The sequence below is a fragment of the Passer domesticus genome, chromosome 8 (assembly GCF_036417665.1).
Source record: "Passer domesticus isolate bPasDom1 chromosome 8, bPasDom1.hap1, whole genome shotgun sequence".
NCBI classification, from domain to species: domain Eukaryota; kingdom Metazoa; phylum Chordata; class Aves; order Passeriformes; family Passeridae; genus Passer; species Passer domesticus.
This window is the reverse complement of record NC_087481.1, coordinates 3,082,078-3,103,451: the sequence shown is the minus strand read 5'-3', so window position 1 is coordinate 3,103,451 and position 21,374 is coordinate 3,082,078. Positions and strand designations below refer to the sequence as shown.

At 53.4% G+C, this 21,374-nt stretch overlaps 2 protein-coding genes and 1 long non-coding RNA gene across 3 annotated transcripts; 1 reads left to right on the top strand and 2 right to left on the bottom strand.

Moving 5' to 3' along the window:
- Positions 1–652: 652 nt before the first annotated feature.
- On the bottom strand, positions 653–2,610 carry LOC135305733 (uncharacterized). The gene is made up of 2 exons (XR_010366717.1): positions 2,369–2,610; positions 653–2,088 (listed from the first exon to the last, which is right to left on the bottom strand). It is a non-coding gene; the product is annotated as an uncharacterized LOC135305733 (long non-coding RNA).
- A 103-nt stretch (positions 2,611–2,713) lies between these two features.
- LOC135305669 (ribosomal RNA processing protein 1 homolog) lies at positions 2,714–3,744 on the top strand. Its single transcript, XM_064429416.1, has 3 exons — positions 2,714–2,860; positions 2,973–3,186; positions 3,505–3,744. Exons 1-2 carry the CDS (start codon positions 2,837–2,839, stop codon positions 3,180–3,182), a joined length of 234 nt encoding a protein of 77 aa, XP_064285486.1. The 5' UTR covers positions 2,714–2,836; the 3' UTR covers positions 3,183–3,186; positions 3,505–3,744.
- A 13,796-nt stretch (positions 3,745–17,540) lies between these two features.
- LOC135306085 (olfactory receptor 14J1-like) lies at positions 17,541–18,473 on the bottom strand. The gene has a single exon (XM_064429632.1). It carries the CDS (start codon positions 18,471–18,473, stop codon positions 17,541–17,543), a length of 933 nt encoding a protein of 310 aa, XP_064285702.1.
- Between the last annotated feature and the right edge of the window lie 2,901 nt (positions 18,474–21,374).

The window sequence follows — 21,374 nt, the reverse complement described above, 5'->3', positions numbered from 1 at the left end:
CACAGCGAGGGGGGGCACTCTCCTCGCTTCCGCTTGCAAGGAGAGAGCCTTATGCACTAATGCCTTGAAGGAGTCTGGGCCAATGCCAACGGGAGTGAAGACAGCGGGTTTCGACTTCTGGTGATACAGGGTCTATTGGGAGGAGCAGGGAGATGAAAAGTCTAGGAGGTCTAGAAACTGAAGACAGTGGGAAAGGGCTTACAGCAGCTTATAAAGGGGGGTGGCAACAGGGGTGGAGTTGGCCCTCCAACCAAGAGAGGAGCAGGAAGGAGTGGAAAAGGAAAGAAGGACACTGCTGTGGGACCAATGGAGAGCAACTAGGGGAGCGGCCCCACCCCCTAAACCAATCACTTGATGCCCAGAAGAGAAGCTTCTAGATGGAGAAGATGTGTCGCCAAGTGATGGACAGGGCACCAGGCTCAGTCAAAACAAAAGATGCATTTGTAACTGGGGCAACAGGGGAGGAGACAGAGAGACTGACAAGGACTGCGGGGGAGGAGGCAACCTGGGTAGAACCATTGTATAACTAAAGGGGTGAATGGAACAAAACAACTTACAATATACAACTTAGCATAAGTAAAAACCCAAAAAAAACACAACACAACATCTCTCCCTTTTTGGTTTAAAATTAATCACAAGAGGAGAAAACAAGTCCTTAAAATGAAGTAAATTCAATTTGATTGTTAAATTCCAAGTAAATGTCCCCAAACCAAGGTTGAGCTAGTGGGGCAGAAGCCCACCAGCCCTCCTCAGGAGCCAGATGGTCTTCGGTGGAGTCTTGATCTTCTTCCTCCAGGTCTGATGTTGGAATTTGCACTCAGTTAATGCTTGGGGAAGATGTCATCTTTGTAAGAAATTTTAGTATTAGCTGCCATATGATGCTGGCAGCAACACAGACAATTAAAATGACTAAACAGAACAAAAGAATGGTTATTAAAACAGAGCCCACCCAGCCTGAAAGGCCCCATCTGGAGAAAATGTCCCCCAGGCAGTCTGCACTCTCTTTCTTAATCTGATGCACCATGTCCTTCAGTTGTGCAATTGTATTCCTGATGTCCTTGGCCTTAGATGTCAAGTTCAGACAGGAGAGCCCCTCAAACTTCACATTGATGGTAATGGAGCAGGAGCAGGAAATCAGTTGCTGCCCTGTTCGGAAGGGTTGCCTGCCTTGTTATTTCTTCATCTGATAGGAGGTCGCTCAGGACTGCTGAGATTAAGTTCGCTTGTTTGGCTACCCAGAACTCTAGGTGAGCTAATTCACCTGCAGCTTTTGTCGCAGCCACCCAAGGTAAAAGGACTGTGATTGCAACACCTTTAGGTTTGGACCAATGAACAATTTCCAAATCACACTTAGAATCTAATTCTTGAAGGTTTCTCCGGGAATGGGCTGAATTGTGTGTGACGTTTCTAGATTTCCAATTTGAAATTTGGGTATTGTTGGGTGCAAACAGCGTCAGCCTCCCAAAAGAACAAGGGCCTCCTATCAGGCGAGAGGGGATGCCTGCCCAAGCTGGGTCTCCACAAATTAAGAAAATTCCCCGGGGAAGGGATCGGGATTTGTGGTCATAAGTCGAAGCCATGGAAATTTGGGAAACGGCTTTGCACCAGTTTCCAGCGGTGTAATCTTGATTGTGTTGAAGGACTGGGAGGTAGGATTTATCAAGGGGGTCTGGGGAAAACAGAAATTGGACACAAACTGAGGCTGGCACGGAGCCGAGCAAGGTAAACTCAAGGGGTTCAGAATCTGAATGATTTAATTTGGGGAGGAGATTTCTCCAGACAAGGTTAGGGTTAATTCCAGGGGAGAGGTAACTTTCTAATGGGCAAGGAGTTTCAGGGAACTGTTGAGAGGGGGAGGAAACTCATCTAGGTTTGAAGGGATCCCCACAAGGCAGGTCGACAAGGGGTGTGCTGCTGAAACAGTGGTCAAACAAAGAAGATCCTGGTCAAGGACCTTGGTGAGCACTTTCCAGATGTTAACTTTTGGCTGGGGGATGATCCACATATCAACAGGTGGTATGGTGGACCAGATGAAAACCAGGATGACGGTGATCCAAAGCCAGATGAGGGCCATTAGGTTTGGGTTTACTGGAAAAGAATCAGAATCAGTGAGTACAATGCAAAAAAAGGGGGGTGGTTCTACTCCAGGATGATGAGATCATCTGAAAAAGGTCTCTTCTTCCTCCTCCAACAAACATCTTCTACTTGCACTACCTGACAAGCCAAACGTTTTTTTGGTAGAAATGGCTTGACCCATTTGGAGGGGTACCCACTTAGGCCCAGAGGGAGTGGATACTCAAGCGTATTCCCCTCCCCAGGTGACAAGCTGGAAGGGGCCCTCCACTTTCCAGGTCTCCGGGTCTCTTACCATGACCCAGGACCTGTCCTTCAGCTCCAGTAGAGGGTTTGCGTGGTAACACCGAGTCATGGGTGGATTCAAATTGGTGAGGCACTGGCCCAGGCTGTGCACAGAGGCTGTGCATGCCCCATCCTTGGGAACAGGGCTCTGAGCAGCCTGCTCTGGGGGAAGACTGCTCAGCTGGGAACAAGATGTTGTTCTTCAGGCTCCCTTCCAAGCCCAACCATTCAGGGACTCCATCATTCCATGGTCTCCACTGTCCACTTCAGATGGAGCCTGGGAACTGTGATGTCACAGCCCACGCTCCAGCTGGAACGTCCAGCGCCCAGCAAAGGGCACAACACAACCCTTGGCTGCTGTGTTGACACGCTCTGCACCTTGCTCCTGCCCTCGCCTTTCACTCTTCTTATCCCCCCGATACCCCCATCATTCCTGACAGCTCCTGACTGCCTGGATTTCCTCATCCAGCCCTGCAGGATGCTCCCCTTTGTTCTGAGGAAGGTATGGTGCCATTCCATGGAGGTGGACACCCCGCACCTGCCCGGGTGGGCTGGAGCTCTGTGGGGATGGAGTGGGACAGGGACCCCACTCTGAGGTTCTGCTACCTCTGCAGCCTGTCCCAGACAGAGAGGAGGAGATGGAGGTAGATACAAAGATTGATATGGAGGAGGAGATGGAAATCGACGGAGAAGACCCTGGAGAGGAAGAGATGGATGTGGATGTGGATGTGGATGATGAAGAAGAGATGGATGTGGATATGGATGAGCAAGAAGATATGGATGTGGATATGGAAGAGTCCATTGAGGACATGGATATTGATTAAGAAGGTGAGGAAGAGGCCATGATCTTGGCATGAAGAGCAATGCCAGCAGCGGGACAGGCAGAGTGGGTCTCCTGCTGCCAGGCTGGGGCTGGGCTGGGTGCTCCCTGCTCAGGGACATTGTACCCAGGGCACTGGATTCTGGTGGCCATCCACAGCCTGTCCTGTGCCTGCTTTGCTCCACACAAGCTCCATGCCAGACCCAGCCAGGCTCAGTCCTGGTAGCAGAGTCCTGCTGCTGTGCCAGTGTCTGCCAAGCCTGGGGGCACATGCAAGAACCCTCTGTGCCTGACTGGAGTGACCGTGGCATTTGCTTTTCTTCCAGGTGCAATGGACAGCACAGACAGAGACACCACCCTTGTATATATATGTTCTACAGTTTGTTGTTGTTCTTTAGAATGTAGATTGTAGGGCTATTTTTGACATCTGTAAATACGTTTCCCATAGTTTTGCTAGGTAGGTTTTTATGTATATATGTTCTCTCGATTGTTGTTGTTACAAATATTCTTACAATGTAAATGTATTCTGCATTTTTGCTGCTGTTTTTCTGTAATAAACAAATTTTACTTTTCACACCCCAGTTCTCCTTGTATTTGCTTCAGGCACAGGCAGCATTTTGGAAACTGGTTGTTTCCACTTGCTCCAGGTCGCCAGGACTGGGGGTCCCTGGCATAGCCACCACAGGAGTGGGGGTCCCTGTGCACAGAGGGGTCCCACTGACAGAGGTGAGCCTCTCCTTGCAGTTTCTCTGGACACACTTGGGAGCTGTAGGGGCAAAGCCCAGCGTGCCCTGGCCCATGGATCCCATGTTGGAGCAGGGCTGAGCCTGTGTGCTCCTGCAGAGCCTCAGCCATGCCTCTTCCCTGGTGTGAGAGTCTGTCCGAAACTTCCCTCATTTTTTTTGCCTCTCGATCGTCATGAAAGCCAAGACCACCGGGGAAAGGGAAAGATCCTGTTCTGAAAATCCAGGTCTGTCTGGTCCATCAAGCCAGATTATTGCCTACGGGTGTGTTTGCTCAACTCATGGAACACTGCACCCGAGAAGGGGCAGTGTGCTCTCCTTCACCTGCATCACCTAGCAATGCTAGTGCTGGAATTTCTCCACCCTTCTGACTTGGCTGGACTTTCTTTCTGGAAGGACCTTCCCGGGGGTCACCACAAAAGGACCCTCCATTCACCGTACATCAACCACCGTGACAGATGGACTGAGATGGGAGAAGGTTCTCCCTCAAGGACTGAGACATGCGACCCCTACATGGAAAAGCTCCCCCCTTCTTCCCAAAAGGACTGAGACTGAAATCCCCACCGTAGGGTGAGGGAAGGTATGCATGGGGACCGGAGCAAGTTTTGCAAGCGACCACTGGACCGAGAAGACAATGGTTCTTGCCTACGACATCTGCTGCTGACGACACCTGCTCCTGATGGACTACTGATGGACTCCTTGTAGACTATTTTGAAATGGGTCCCCTTCCCCATTTCAAAAGGACTATAAAAAAGGTTAGACCTGACTGATACCTTTGAGATCTCCCCTGACGTGAAGGCGACAGGCTCTTCGTCGACCGGACTTCGAGGAACTTTGTCATCCGCACGTCTGGTAGCTATATACCTCCTTGCCCTCCCTCTCTTCTTTTTCTTTTCCTTATTCTTTTCCCTTTCTTCTTTCCCCTTCTCTCTAACGCATCTTCTCTATGGCTATTTAATAAAAGTACATGTATTTTGATTTTACTGCAAATCCCCTTGTCGTGTCAGTTTTTTGCACCCTGAGATCAGTGAAAAAGAACCTTCACGAATCACGTCCTTAGGACGGATCGTGTCAGTTTCCCACCAGCTCCAATCTCCTCCTGCATGAGCAGACTCACACCAAGAAGAAGCCATTTCGCTGCCCCGACTGCAGGAAGGGCTTCAAGCACAACTCGGCCCTCATCACCCACCGGCGCATCCACACTGGGGAGAGGCCCTACAAGTGTCCCCAGTGTGGGAAGAGCTTCACCCAGAGCTCTCACTTGACCCAACACCAACGGAGGCACCAGTAAGGGAAGCTCTGCAAATGCCGTAGTTGCAGGAAGAGCTTCATGCCCAGTTGCAGCTTCATCCCCCACTGTAAGACCCACGTTGGGAAGAGCCCTGGTGATCAATGGTCCCTGTGATACATGCTGGGAAGACACCTGTACCTTTTCCTACCCTTGCCAACGACATGATGTGGGCCTAACATGAGGGTCAGGCCATGGCCCTGTCATTACATTCACTCCCATCTCTGGTCAGTGATAGGAGCACGAAAGAGACTCCCTGTCTCCCTGAAGAGAAGGGTATCCTTCCCGGGAGCGAGGATAAACATGGTTGGGTAGAGGCAGTCAGTGGTAATGTAGCTTTTCCTGCAAATCCTTTCTCTTATTCCTTGCGGTTATCGATATTGTTTCTGTTGCTGTTTGTTCTTTGTCTTGTTGCTATTCCCAATAAATTGTTCTTATCCCAGCCCAGGACCTTTGCCTTTTGTTCTTTCCATGGGAGGCAGGAGGGCAGTGAGGGCAGCGCGGTTTTAGCAGGAGCAGGACATTGGGGACCCGAAGTCCTAAACCTCAGCCAGTAGAAACCAAGCCCTGGTGCCCATGGCAGCAGCCTTGGGAGCAGGTCCCTGGCTGGGGCTGTGGGAACCTCTTCCCTCTGGTGCCCAGGGACAGGACTGGAGGGAACGGCTGCAGCTGAGTCGGGGCAGGCTCAGGTTGGATCTCAGGAAAAGGCTTTTCCCCAGAGGCTGCTGGGGCACTGCCCAGGCTCCCCAGGGAAGGCTCCCAGCTCCAGGGCTCTCTGAGCTCCAGCAGCGTTTGGACAGCACTGCCAGGCCCAGGCTGGCATTGTTGGGGTGTCCTGTGCAGGGCCAGCAGTTGGACTCCAGGATCCTGATGGGTCCCTCCCAGCTCAGCCAATTCTGTGGATCTGGGGGAACAGGGGCCTGGTAATGGATGCCATGGAAACTGACCATAGCAACAGGGGCCTGGTGGTGGTTGCCCACTAAGGATCAGATTTGTCACAGGCTCTCAGAGGGGTTCCATGGGGACTTTCCAAGAGTCTCCACGCTGTTCAAGAGCTGGAATGTCACAGGCAGAGACAGGGGCTCCATGGACACCTCCCAGGGGTTTCTGGGGATGGTAAAGAGCCCTGTGGTCAGAGGCAGTCACAGCCATTCCATGGCGACATCCCAGGGCACATTGGGCTGCAAAGGCACCGATCTGTCACAGGCACTCACGGGGGCTCCACGGTGACATCCCAGGAGTCCCCAGGCTGCCAATGAGCTGGGATGTCCCAGACACTCACAGGGGCTCCTGTCATGGGCACAGTGGGAGCTTCAGGCAAAAGCTTTATTTATTTTTTGGAGAAACTCCTGATGAGTCATGAGATGGAGAAATGACACCCAACAGACACCATGGATCCTCAAACCCCTGCAGGACCCCTAGACTTCCAAAATTTATTTTATTAGAGGAGAGTGGGAGTGGCTGGATCCAATCCCAGCCCCAGACTTTGTCAAAGCTGTAAAAGATTAGACAGGTAGAATTGAACCTTAATGCAATTTGTCCCACAGGATTATCGATGGAATACTAGATAAATTGATATAAATACAGCTCTGATTGATTCTGATCATGATTAGACAGAATGGTTTGTTTACACCACAGATTAAATTTTAAAAAAGAGTTATTTACTCCACAGTATAGGAGCTATAACAATTGTTAGCATATAGTGCTCCAGGAAGCAATTTTGATGTCAACAGGGCCTTGCTGGAGTTGTTGGAGCCCATTGCAGGCAGAGCCTCCTGCTCCAGCAGGAACTGCCTTTCCTGTGCCAGGAGCAGGGCAGGTCCCGCTGCAGGAAAAGCCCCAGGCCAGCCCCAGCACAGGGAAGGGCTCGGGCACAAGGGCAGAGTGCCGTGCTGGGAGCTGTGCCAGGCAGAGCCTGAGGCACCAAAGGCACCTTGGCAGCAGCAGCTGCTTGCAGGCCATGGCCAGAAGCCTCCCTTGGCAGCCCGGCCTGGTGGCCAGCACTGCAGAGCTGCTGCCTCAGGGCTCATTTCTGCCTGGGCTCTGAAAAGCCACTTCTGCTCCAGGAGCCTGCCTGGGAAGCCATTGGCCACTGCACCTTGGGGACAAGATATGAATGACAAAACCCTTCATGCCAGCAGAGAGAAGGCAGGGGCAGAGGAAAGGGGAGAGCCAGGCCCAGGGCACAGGGCTGCCATGGTGATGGCTGTGAGGTCACTGCCCCTGCAGCAGCCTGGCTGCCCTCAGCAGACATTCTGGCCAGAAGCGTTGTGAGGGCACCCAGCACATCAGAGAACCCACACAACAGGAATTCTGTGCTTGGGGATGAGGTTGTTTCACTGGGTGAGGCTGCACAAAGCTCCTGCTCTTGGACAATTCCTGGGATGGGGAATGCAGTTCTCTGGAAAAACAGTTGCAGTTTTGTGCCACTCTCATCATTGTAAAATATTTCCTCGTTTTAACAAATGTAAATCCACCCTCATTCAGTTGAGTGATATTGACTCCTGTTCTGTTACTGCAAGATGTGGGACTAAATAATGTTGACCACTATTTTTCCATTTTCACAGACCTTGGAAAGTAACCAAAAATCTCCCAAGATGGGGTTTGGAGGCCTCATCACATAACCAGCAGGTAGAAGGTGGTGGCTCTGGGCTCAGTGGTGTGGAGAATGAGGACAGAACAGGAGCAGCCTGAGAGGGACTGAAGGGTGGTTTCAGAGAGGCTGGAGTTTTTCTTCATTGTGTAAAACACCCAGAGAAAGAAATAATGGCACCAAGGGTGTAGAGTTCCCCCGCCCCAGGAAGCAGGCATTCTACCCAGACAGACAGCATCGGGTGAGGGGCGTGATTTAAAGAGGATTCCGTCCCTCCACCCTGTGGGGCATGCCTCTGCAAGTCCAGGAAAAGACACTCCATCCCATCTGGTCAAATAAGGAGTGGCCACAGAACATTTTTCCTTTTCTGTAACCTCATTGGTTCAAATTCTACTGAAAAGTGCCCGCCACACATTTTTCCATTGTTTGTCCTCCCCAATCCACTCCTTTGCAGTCCCCTGCTCCTTCTGCGATTGGACCCCGACCCTAAACTCCACCCCTACCCTGTCATATAAAACCCATGACAAGCCACCACCCCCTTTCCCCCTTAATTTCTTGTCTTGGTACCTGGCACAATAAAGGATCCTGTGCTTTTCTAAACCAGTACCCATCCTGTTGCCTTCCTTTCCCTGTTGGTCATCGATGCCTGCCTGAGGTCTGAGACTCTGGGGTCTGGGGGAGTGGTTTTGCTGCTTACTGCAGTGGAACACAACACAAGGGCAGCTGGGGAGGCCCAAACTGGACATGAAGAGAAAGGAATTTCCTCCCCCAGGGCAGGGCTGTGGTGCAGAAGGAGCCTGGAGCAGCCCAAGGCTTTGTGTGGGCAGGCAGAGGCAGGCAGGAGGCAGAGCTGTCAGCAAAGGAAGAGGCCAGCCAGGTGGGGCAGCCGGGGGATGACAACAGCCTGCAGGGACAGAGGCACAGGGCAGGGACACCGTAGGACAGCCTGGGCTGCACAGGGCACAGGGATGGGCAGCAGCTGCAAGGCATTGACAGAGCCAACTTGGGCAGCACTTTGGCCATGGCTGCTGGCCCTGGACCTGAGCCAGGAGCAGGAGATAAGTGACCCTTGCAGGCCTGGAGCCTCATTGCCTCCTTGTCCCTGCTCAGCAGCCTGGCAGGGGCTGCCCCATGGTGCTGCCCTTGGCATCGCACATCCCCACATGCCAGTGCCCATCCTGGGAAGAGCCCTGAGCAAGGTGGGAGGGACAGGATCTGCCTGGCCAGGGGCTGGGGCTCAGGCCTTGGCCCTTTGCATTCCTGAAACACATCCAGGTTTGCTCAGCACCAGAGACACCTTTGCCTTGTTTGTCCCCAGCTGTCATCACTGCCTCCAGTGCTCTGCTCTGGCTGCAACCTGGGGACACTTTCTCAGTTGTGTCCTTCAATGGGCACCATTATCCCTTCAAGAAAACTTCTGTTTTTCAATCTGACTTTGAGATGTTGACAGGTTTTTGAGCACACTCTGAGGGACTGAGTCTGATGCAAAGAGCACAAAGCCCCTGAGGGTCATTAAAGTCCTTGTGCTGTGTCTGTGCTGCTGAGCTGGGCCGGGCTCCTGGCCCAGAGGCAGCTCCTGGCAAGGGCAGCGCTGCAGAGAGACAGCTCTAGCCAGGAGCAGCTCCTGTGCACAGCCCAGCAGGGCTGGGGCACTGCCAGGGCAGCTCAGGGACACCAGCAGGGCACAGCCAGAGCTGACAGGTGCTCAGCACTGGCAGGGGCTGGGGGATGTCCCAGAGGGGGCTGTGTCACAGCGGCACCTCTGTGGCTGTGTCCTAGAGGCACAGAGCAGCTGTGATGTCAGCAAGGGGTTGTGTGACAGCACAGAGTGGGCTGTGTGAGGTCACAGGTTGGACTATGACATCACAGAGTTTGCTGTGTGAGGTCACTGAGCAGCTACAGCATCATAGAGGAGACTGTGTGACAACACAAAGCAGGCTGTGACATCATGGCATGGCTGTATGACATCATAGTGGAGACTGAGGTCAAAGTGTGTGCTGTGACATTACAGAGTGGCAGTATGACATCACAGAGAGGGTTTTGTGACATCACTGAGGGTGTTGTGACATCACAGAGCTGTCTGTGACATCATGGAGTAGGGCATGAGGCCATAGAGCAGATCCGGACGTAACAGCTGGTGGCTCTGTGACATCAGCGAGTGGGTTGTGACATTACCGCGTGACGGAGTAACATCATAGAGAAGACTGTGACATCACAGAACAGACTGTGACATCACAAAGCAACTTTCTGACATCACAGAGTCTTCTGGGACATCACAATGCAGCTGCATGACATTCCAGGGTGACATCCCAGAATTGGCTCTGTGACAAAACAAGGGTGCTGTTTGACATTGCAGAGTGGGCTGTGACATCACAGGTGGCTGTGTTAAATCATAGGGTGCTCTGTGACATCACAGGATGCTGTATGAGATCACAGGTGGCTGTGTGACATCCTAGGGGCTGTGTGACATCACAGGGTGGCTGCTTGTCCCCGCTCAGCAGCCTGGCCGGGGCCGCCCCATGGTGCTGCCCTTGGCATTGCACATCCCCACATGCCAGAGCCCATCCTGGGAAGAGCCCTGAGCAAGGACGGAGGGACAGGATATGCCTTGTCAGGGGCTGGAGCTCAGGCCTTGGCCCTCTGCATTCCTGAAACACATCCAGGTTTATTCAGCACCAGAGACACCTTTGCCTGGTTTGTCCCCAGCTGTCATCACTGCCTCCAGTGTTCTGCTCTGGCTGCAACCTGGGGACACTTTTTCAGTCATGTCCCTCAGTGGGACTCATTAAAACTTCAAGAAACTTCGGAGTTTAAATTTAACTTTGAGTTTTAGAGAAGTTCTTTGAAGACTCTCTCAGGGACTAAGTCTGATGTAAACAACACCAAAGCCCTGAGAGAGTCATTAAAGTTTTCCAAGTCCAATTATGGAGAAATATTTCAAAGAGCTTGTAAGACATACACATGCCTATTTTAAAGGGTTTATTTTATTACATTTCTCTTCAGAGCAGAGGCATTTGCAGCATTCTGTGATTGATATTGACCCAGGGTCTCTCCTCAGGAGCTCTGGCCTGCTCAGAGAAGCTGTGCCTTGAGCTCTGACCCAGTGTGGACAACCTTGCTCCACGTTCCCCACCCCCATCCTGTCTGTCCTCACTCACCTGGGACCTGCTGTGCTTGTAGAGCTGGCTGCACTCAGCCTAAGAGGGGTTTTCCCTTTTTGGGCTTTTTTGAAGCAATCTCAGACTCCTGAGTTTCCCCACTGAACACAGACACACTCCTCAGGTGTGTGCCAGCCCAAGGTGCCACCAAAACCACTGCAGAGCTGCCCTGGGCCAGCTGTGAGGGTGGATCATCAGCCCAAGCTGCACTGGGCCACTGCAAGGGGCTGTGGCCATGGACACTGCCCTGACCCCACTGCTGGGTTTGGCTGCCACGGCAACCCTGAGAAATTAAACTGTGCTTGGAAACACTGCGGAGGACTGGGACAACCTGAGAACACAAGGAATGCTGAGGGAGAATCTGGATGGACTGGGATGGACTGTGGGGGTACACTGAGACACAGTGGGACATGCTGGAACATACTGGGATATACTGGGAGTGACACTGGGGCATGGGACATTGCAGGGAAGACTGGGAGACACTGGGGCATACTGTGGATGGCATTGGGAGGAACTGAGAGGGACTGGGAATGAACTTATGTGTATTGGGACAAATGGTCTCTACTGGGAGGGCCTGGAGGGGCATAGTGGATGTGCTTGGTTGTACTGGGGATGAACTGGGCAATACTGAGAGGGACTGGAGGGATTGAATGGGCTGTTCCCACCTCTGCCGTCTCCCATTTGCCAAAGCTCCCATCCATCACCGCTCACAACCAAACAGCCCAAGGGATCGGGGCCTCAAGGGCAGAGCCTGATGTCAGTGCCATCTTTTCGTTTTTTCCTACAACTCCTGTCATGCTCCAGTCGCAATTGAGCCCCATTGGAGCCGGGACTGCAATGCTCGTCATGCCCCGCGCTCCACAGAGCCCACCCCGGCATCCACCCCCCATCTGTCCCATAAGTGTCCCCCCGACCCTCCAGGATCCCTCAGTGCCCCTCAGAGCCCATTCGGGACCCCGCAAAAGAGTCCCCGGATCCCCCGAGTGCTCCCAGCCCCACAGATGCCCGGTACAGCCATTTCTGGGAATTCATCTCCTCTCATCCCCCGCAGCCCCAGAGCTCCTCATAGCACAGCCCCGCACCTAAAACTCGTGCCGTGCCCCACGCCTTAAAGAGCCCAGTTGGAGCTCCCCAAGCGCCCCCCAGGTATTCCCGAACCATTTACGTTCCCCCCGAGGACTCAAGTCGCGGCTCGGGCCCTGAAGTGTCACCCCAAGTGCCTTCCTGAACCCCCAAACGCCGCGGTCCAGCCACTTCCGGGACTACAGCTCCCATCATGCTCCGCGGCGCAGGTACAGCGCTCTTCGAGCCGGGACTTCATCTCCCGTCATGCCCCGCCATCACCAAAAGCCATTGCAGCTGTGCCTACAACTCCCGTGATGCTCCGCGGCGCGATTAAACCGCATTATACCCGTGCCTACAACTCCCATCACCCCCCGCGCCCCAGAGAGCCCCGTTCGAGCTCCCCAAGGGCTCGACCAGACCCCGAAGGGCCCCAAATTCCCCTCCCTGGCCTCCAAGGGCCGCCCTGGACCCCCAAGTGCTCCCCCGGACCCAGAAATGTCCCTCAGAATTCCTGAGTGCCCCTCCAAGTGCCCACCCGGCTCCCCCAAGTGTCGTCCATACCCTCAAGTTCTTTCTAAATTCCCTCCCCAGACCCACAACTGCCTCAAATGTGCCCCAGAAATGTCTCTCTGGACACCAAAAGGCTCTCCCATGCCCCTGTCTGAGAAAAAGATGATAAAAACAATGACAAAATGACTGGACATATTACTAATTACCATAAAGAGGAAGAAATAAATAGCCAATAGATCTTCATTAGTTAAGGAAGGGGAATGTGCTACATAGAACCAAAGAACATTAATGTTCTTGGCTACTAAAAATGTATAGATTTTTTATGCAAATATAAAAACTAGGTAAGAAAAACCACTGTTAATATTATAAATGAAAATAAATATATACACAATTAAATAATCACACAAAATAATGTGTTACAGAATAAAACAAAATAATAAATTACATTAACATTTTTGGATATTTTGGGATGTCAGCCCCAGGTGGGTTATGACAGACATGGTGAGGTAGGGGGTGAAGAGCAGGTTGTCCAAAAAGGGTCAGCCCAAAAAGGGCTCATTCGTCTCCATGCCCAGACCTGCTAAAAAGACATTCAGCATCAAGATCACTTGAGGAATGCTTCTATCACCTCTTCTCTGCAATGAAAAATAAAAACCAAACTCACATATGTGATTAAAAAACCAAAAATCATGAGGTGCACTTTGTAATCTCCCTCCTTAACTCCAATCACTGCACAAGCCCTGGAGACTTGAAGACAATTGAAGGGAGACAAAGAGCTCCTGAGGGCTTTCTGTGTTTTAATCAGCCCCACGGTGGATTTGGGGCTGGGTCCAGGAGCCTCAGGCACTGAGAGAAGGATGAAGAAGCTGCTCAAGGAGTCAGCAGCAAAACTCCAAGTGCCTTGGAGCATGGCTGGGCCCCAGTGAGGGCAGGGAGTGCCAAAGGCTCCCCAGGGACTGCTGAGAGCAGATCCTTGAGGCCAGGAGTGCAGGGAGCCCAAGGCTCTGGGCAGGGAAGTGCAATGCTGAGCAAGGCCTGGGCTGGCTGGGGGAAGCAGAAAGGCCAAGCCCTGAGCCCAGCATGGGCCAGCAGGGCTTGTCCCTCACGGGTGGCTCGGGGCTCTCTGTGGGGCAGGGGGATGTGAGGGGCAGCAAGGACAAATGCCATCAACCTGCAGCCCCTGCCAGCCTGGCCAGGGAGGCCGAGGGAGAGCCAAAGTGCAGCCCCTGCCAGGAAAGTTCCTGCTGTGGGGCCTCCAGAGGCGCTGCCCGAGCCCAGGGCACAAAGGCCTGGGTGCCTGTGGCCCTGCCAGCCCTGCCCAGCCCTCGGCCATCTGTCCTGCAGGCTGTGCCCCCTGTGCGTGCTGCTCCTGTGCCCTGGCCGGCTGCACTCGCCCCTCTGGCTGTGCCCCAGCATTTCTCAGCCAGCGTTTCTGTGCCCTCCCTGGGCTCCCTGCACCCAGCGCTGCCGGCTCCTGCACACAGAGCCGGCCATGGCCCAGCCTCACGCTGCCACACCTCGAGCACCACAATTCCACCCTGGCAGGGACTTTGCTTTCTCCTCAGCTCCAGCCTGAACCTTCCAAGCTGTACTTTGGGGAGGTTTCCTGCAATCCCCACTCCCAGGGAAAGCTCTGTCTCCTGCTGTTCATGAACAGAGAAGGGCTGGTGGGAGAAGTGCTGGTCAGAGGCTGTTTGGGGCACAGTCACCATGAAATTATTGACTTTTTAAATATTCTGTGAAAGAAGGAGGGACATCAATAAATCTTCTACACTGGACTTTTAAGGGCAGACTTGGGCCTGTTGAGGATGCAGATTTGGGGAGTACCAAACCAGGTATTGATTTTTTAAAGACAAACAGCCCATAAAAACAACGAGTTCCAGGAAGGATGGAAACACTTCAAAAAAGAAATCTTGAAGGAGCAAGAGTAGGCTGCCCCTTTGTGCAGAAAGATGACCCAGAGGAAGTAATGACTGGCCTGGCAGGGCATGGAGCTTTTCAAGGAAAAGGGGGATTAAAAAGGGATTAAAAAGGATATTTTTAGGGATTAAAAAGAGGGTGCACCACCTGTGGTCGTAGAGGCAAGTAAATAAAGAAATGTTTAAGGATGTTGTTAGGTTGTGCAGAAAGGAAATGAGGGGGGTGAAAGCCCAGTCAGGACTTAACTTGGATACTTCTGTGAAGGATAATAAACATGTTTTTATAAGTACATTAATGGTAAAAAGAGGGGTAAGGACAACCTGCATTTTTTATTGTGGGGTATATAGTTACAAAAGATGAGTAAAAAGCTGAGGTACTTCACCCCTTCTTTGCCTCAGTTTTCAACAATAAGACAGGCCATCCTCAGGACAAGTGTTCTCCTGAGCTGGTAGATGGGCACAGGGAGCAGAACAGCCCCCTGTAATCTAGGAGGAAGCAGCTGGGGACCTGCTGAGCCACTCAGGTGCTCACAGGTGTCTCTGGGAGCTGATGGGATCCATCCCAGTGGGATGAGGGAACTGGTGGATGAGCTCCCCAAGCTGCTCTCCATCATTTACCATCAGTCCTGGATCAGCAGGGAGGTCCCAGAGGAGTGGAGGTGCCAATGTGAGCCCATCCCCAAGAAGGGCTGGAAGGAGGATCTGGGGAACTCCAGGCCTGTCAGCCTGACCTGGGTGCTTGGCAAGGTTATGGAACAGATCACATTGAGAGCCATCACAGGGCACCGACAGGATGGCTGAGGGATCAGAGCCAGCCAGCGTGGATTTCAGTATCTGCACTGATGATGTGGATGAGGGGATTGAGTCCAACATCAGCAAATTTGCAGATGACACCAAGCTGGGTGTGAGTGTGGATCTGCTGGAGGGTAGGAGGGCTCTGCAGAGGGCCCTGGACAGGATGGATCCAGGAAACAAATTCAACAAGGTGAGGTTTAACAAGTCCAAGTGCCGGGTCGTGCAGTTTGGCCACAACAACCCCTGCAGCTCTACAGGCTGGGGACAGAGTGGCTGGAGAGCAGCCAGGCAGAAAGAGACCTGCAGGGACTGATGGACAGCAGGCTGGACATGAGGCAGCAGTGTGCCCAGGTGGGCAAGAAGGCCAATGGCTCCTGGCCTGGTCAGGAATGGTGTGGCCAGCAGGAGCAGGGCAGTGATTCTTCCCCTGTGCTCAGCACTGGTTGGGCAGTACCTTGAGTGCTGTGTCCAGTTCTGGGCCCCCCAATTTAGGAAGGACATGGAGGGGCTGGAGCGTGTCCAGAGAAGGGCAACAAGCCTGGTGAGGGGTCTGGAACACAAGTCCTGTGAGGACCAGCTGAGGGAGCTGGGGTCATTTTTCCTGGAGAGAAGAGGCTCAGGGAGACAAGGTGGTGTCAGGGCACAAGTTGGACTTGATGATCTCCAAGGTCTTTTCCAGCCTTGTTGATTCTGGGATTCTCTGAAACCACCCTTGGGGCAGTTGCAGATTGAGCCCTGGGCCTCGTCTTCAGAAGCTGCAGCAGCCCAGGTGCCTCAGCTTCGCCTCCCAGCTCCAAAGCCCATCCTGTCAGTCCTGCAGAGCCTCTGCAGCTCCTCCTCATTGCCCAGAACAGGGAGCCCCACAGGCAGACACAGCAGCCCAGATGTGCCCCCCTGGCCTGGGGTGCCTCTGGCAAGGGAGCAGCACCAGGCACTGCAGGAGCCTGCAGACAATTCCTGCAGCACTTGGAGGATGATCCTGCTCCCCAGGGGATGGTGACAAGTCAGGAACTGGAATGGGGAGTGGGGCCAGAGAGGAAAGGGCAAACAGGGATGGGCTGTTTGCAGGGGAGGGGACAGAGATGGGGAATAGGCAGAAATCTGGATCAGGGATGGGTAAAGAAAGCAAAGCTGAAGCCAAGGAAAGGTTTGCAGCAGTTTGGAGGTGGCTGCCAGGCAGCCCTGGCTCTGAGCAACAGCATCTGCAGTGGCACAGGAAACTCCCAGCTGATGGGAACAAACTTTCTGGCTGACTGCAGAGGCCAGGACAAAGCTGAGTGGTTTCCCTGGTGTCCCCCAGCCCTTGCTGGCCCCAGGGGCTGATGGCATTTGTGCTCCCTCAGGTTCATGTCCCCACAGCAGCAGCATGGGGGTGCTCCTGCCTGCTCTGTGCAATGCAAACAGGGGCTCCTGAGCCAGTGCTGCCGTGTCTGTGCCTGCAAGGATGCGGCACCTCTGTGAGCTGGGGGAGAGGCCAGGGCTGCAGAGGGGGGATGTTGTTGGCAGCTCCATCAGGACGCTCTGGGACGCTGCCCTGGGCTTTGCAGCACACTGGGGATGGATCAGCCCCTGCTCTGCTGCTCCTTCCCGTCTCCCCCAGGGCCCTTGCAGAGCCCCAGCCATGCTGTTTGCCCCCAGCCTGCCCACAGCCAGCCTGGGGCTGCTCAGCCTGGGGCTTTTCTGTGCTGAGCATTGGCCTGGCCATGTTCTTGAGAGAGCCTGGGCAAGGAGCCTGGAGCCCCCAGGGCCTGGCCTGAGGCGTCAGCGCTGCCCCAGCAGTGCCCATGGCCTGTCCCTGCTGCAGCCCCGGCACTGCCACCCCCAGGACTGTGCCCGGCCCCGAGAGCACTCAGGCCCTGCAGCAACACCAGGGCCACCAGGGCAGCGGGGCAGGGCCACGGCAGCAGCACTGGCAACACCAAGTGCCGCTGCTGCTGCTGGGCACAGCTGCTGTGCCAGCACTGATCTGCCCCAGCTCTGCACACAGACATTGCTGCTGCAGCTCCAGAGAAGGCAGCAAATGGGCATCTCTGCAGAAAACTCTGCTGGGAGATCCTTCAGTTCCTTTAAAATAATTGAGAGTGCAGCCTCTCATTTACACAGCATGTGGCCACAGGGAATGCGGCGAGAAACAAAATGAGAATTGGCACAAAATATTATCTGTCTTTGTCGACAACATAAAAATTTAAAAAAAAAGGAAAAGAAATTCCAAAATGAGAAGAATAAGAAATATCAATGCTTTTTTTATTACAAGTGAAAGATGACTTTTCTTACAGAAATTGTCTAGCATTTTAATATTTCTGAAACCATCTGGTCATCAGTCTCCACACTGCAGCTTTCAGCTCCTGGTTCCTCAGACTGTAGATGAGGGGGTTCAGGGTTGGAGGCACCACCGAGTACAGAACTGACACAGCCAGATCCAGGGATGGGGACGAGATGGAGGGAGGCTTTAGGTGGGCAAATATGGCAGTGCTGAGGAACAAGGACAGCACGGCCAGGTGAGGGAGGCAGGTGGAAAAGGCTTTGTGCTGTCCCTGCTCAGAGGGGATCCTCAGCACAGCCCTGAAGATCTGCACATAGGAGAAAACAATGAAAACAAAACAGCAAAGTGCTAAACAGGCGCTAACAGCAATGAGCCCCAGTTCCTTGAGGTTTGAGTGTGAACATGAGAGTTTGAGGATCTGTGGGATTTCACAGAAGAACTGGCCCAGGGCATTGCCATGGCACAGGGGCAGGGAAAATGTATTGACTGTTTGCAGCAGAGCATTGAGAAAGGCACTGGCCCAGGCAGCTGCTGCCATGTGTGCATAAGCTCTGCTGCCCAGGAGGGTCCCGTAGTGCAGGGGTTTGCAGATGGACACGTAGCGGTCATAGCACATGATGGTCAGGAGATAAAATTCTGCTGAGATGAAGAACAGAAAGAAAAATACTTGGGCAGCACATCCTGTGTAGGAGATGGTCGTGGTGTCCCAGATAGAGTTGTGCATGGCTTTGGGGACAGTGGTGCAGATGGAGCCCAGGTCGCTGAGGGCCAGGTTGAGCAGGAAGAAGAACATGGGCGTGTGCAGGTGGTGGCCGCAGGCTATGGCGCTGATGATGAGGCCGTTGCCCAGGAGGGCAGCCAGGGAGATGCCCAGCAAGAGGCAGAAGTGCAGGAGCTGCAGCTGCCGCGTGTCTGCCAATGCCAGCAGGAGGAAGTGGCTGATGGAGCTGCTGTTGGTCATTTATGCTGTCTTGGCATGAGGATCTGTAAAAAATAGTAATCATGGAATAGCTGAATTTAGAGAGGACTTCAAATATTCCAGCCCAGCCTGGGGGCACTTTCCCCCCACTGCCTGCCCAGGGCTCTGCTGCCTGGAGCTGTCCCTGCCAGCAGCTGCTTCCCTATGCCCAGGGCTGGGCCCTGCCAGTGCTGCCAGAGCCCAGCCCAGCCCTGGGGGCTCAGCTCTGCCCTGCAGACCCCTCCCAGCTCTGGCACTGCCCAGGGGCAGCTCTGGCTCTGCAGGCTCTGATGGCAACATCAGAGCACCCCTTAGGAGGCTGGAAAAGTGACACTGATGCTGCCTCTAAGGGGCCCTGTGCTGATTTCTGTTACTGCCTGGTTTGTTAACATGTGAGAAAAAATGTTTTTATTTTTCCCAACATGGACTGAGAGATAAATATGGGCAATTTCCCAGCTTGGCAACCCAGAGTAGTAGATTAAAAAAGCAGGAAATTCCCTTTTATGCAGCCTCAGCCTAGCTGTGTTCCCTGTATAATCTACATGGAAATGTTATGAAAATGAATGTTATGCTGGGAGCAGTCCTGAACAATGCAGCATCTTCACCACACAAAGAGAACACTTCCAAGCCTTACCAGTTCTCTCCTTCCCCGCAGATCTTGTCCCCCAGTGCTGGCAGCAGCTCCCCGGGCTGGCTGAGAGCTGTCCCTGGCAGGCAGCAGAGTCCCTGCCCCAGCACAGCGCCCTGGGCTGCAGGAGCCTGCTCTGCAGGACAGCCCTGGGCAGCCCTGGCTGCTCTGCACAGGAGACAATCAGAGAATGTACTCACAGGGTCTGCAGGCATTGGGATGTTCCAGCTTTAGGAGATGGCTCCAGGAGCTGCAGCTGCATTGTCCTGCATCCAGAGGTTCCTGTGCCAAGGGCTGGCAGTGCTTCTGCCCCAGGCACTTCTCAGCACCTTCCCAGTCCTGACTGATTGAAGCTCTCTGTGCCTCTGGGCTGTGCCTGGGCTGGCTGCAGGCAGTGCCCCAGCCCTGCTGGGCTGTGCACAGGAGCTGCTCATCAAGAGAAATGTGCTTTTGAAGCTCTTCTTGCTTACCAGGAGCTGCCTCTGTGCCAGGAGCCCAGCCCAGCTCAGCAGCACAGACACAGCAGCAGGACTTTAATGACCCTCTGGGGCTTTGTGCTCAGGCCCTGAACATCAGTCCCTGAGAGACAGCTGAAGAAACCTCTCCAGAACTGCAAGTCAGAATCCAACTCCAAAGTTTCTTAGACTTTTAATGGGTCCCACTGAGGGACACAACTGAGAAAGTGTCCCCAGGCCCCAGGCAGAGCAGAGAACTGGAGGCAGGGATGACAGGTGGGGACAAAGAGAAGCCAAGTCTTGGTGGCCTGGGGCACAGCAGGGTCTGTGCCACCAAGGGCTGGGAGGAGACACCTTGTCCTGAGGCTCTGGGGCCTCCTGGCACAGCCCCAGCCAGGCTGGGCACTGTCAGCCCCTTGTCCTGCCCTCAGCTTCCCCCCCTAGCCCACATCCCAGTGGCCTCAAGGATCTGCTGGAAGGAGTCCCTGGGGAGCCTTGCTCAGCAATGGCCCTGGGGGCTCCTGAATGCTCCCAGGGAATGCAGGTTTTTCAAAGGATTTTGGGTTGGGCTTTTGCCTTGGAGTCTCTGAGAGTTTTGTGCAATCATGGCCTTCAATTATCTGCTTTAATTAGTCCCTGGAGAGGCTTTGTCAGTAACAACACTCAGTGGGGCTCATTAATGCTTTGAGAAACTCAAGGTGTTTAAGGTACTTTGGATTTTCCTTTCCCCGCTGAGTCTCTGAGAGGTTTTTGTGCCATCCTGGCCACCAATTCACTCCTCCAAGGAGTCCATGAGGATCCTGTCTTGGGGGACCTCAGTGGGAACCATTCATGCCTTGACACACTTTGGGGTTTTCTTCTGACTTTGACTCCTGGACAGGTTTGTACAATCTCCTCTCAGGTCCTGAGGTTCCAGGGCTCAGCTCTAAATGCACCATAGGGCTCATTAGGATCAAGCAAGTCCTGCCAAACCATGGCTCTGCCTTGATTTCCCTCTGCTCTAGTGCAGTTCATTAGGAGGGTTTCCTTTTTCAGTTATGGAGAAATATTTCAAAGAGCTTCTAGCAAGTATGTATTCCTATTTTAAAGGGTGTCTTTTATTGCTGTTCTTATTACACAAGAGGTGATTGCAGCATTCAGTGACTGATATTGATCCAGCAGGGACTCTCCTAAGGAGTTCTGGCCTGGTCAGAGAAGCTGTGCCTTGAGGTCTGACGCAGCGTGGACAACCTTGCTCCACATTCCCCATGCCCATTTTGTCTCTTCTCACTCACCTGGGACCTGCTTTGCTCAGAGAACTGGCTGTACACAGCCAAAGAGGGGTCATCTTCTTTTGTATTTTGAAGCAATCTAAAACTCCTGAGTTTCCCCATTGAAAACAGACATCCTCCTCAAGTGTGTGCCAAGCCCAAGCTGCCACCAAGGAGGTTCCCCTTCCCTAAGGCAGAACCCTGCAAGGAATATTTTAGACACACAGGAAGTTCTGCAATAAACACAAATCCAGAGTTTGTTCAGGGCAGAGTTAGACCAACTCCTGACGGACAGACCAGCTTTGAACTCCTTGCAGCTGAAAGCTCTGAGTTGGGAGGTGTGGGAGAGATCCAGGCGTGAGGGAAGGGAAATGCAGAGCACCCAGCAAGTGCTTCTGTGCAGACAGGCTGTGAGGAAGGGCACTGCAGACCTGCCCTGGGCCAGCTGTGAGTGTGGATCATCATCCCAATCTGCACTGGGCCATTACAAGACACTGTTGGATGGACACTGCACCGACCCCAGCGCGCCAGCCCCTTGCTCAGGGCTGGTGTCACTGCCCAGAGCCAGAGG

Coding starts and splice junctions, on each gene's coding strand:
- LOC135305669 (XM_064429416.1), top strand. CDS start 2,837: ATGCTCCCCTTTGTTCTGAGGAAG. Junction 2,861..2,972: donor TCCCCTTTGTTCTGAGGAAG/GTATGGTGCCAT, acceptor CTACCTCTGCAG/CCTGTCCCAGACAGAGAGGA.
- LOC135306085 (XM_064429632.1), bottom strand. CDS start 18,473: ATGACCAACAGCAGCTCCATCAGCCACTTCCTCCTGCTGGCATTGGCA.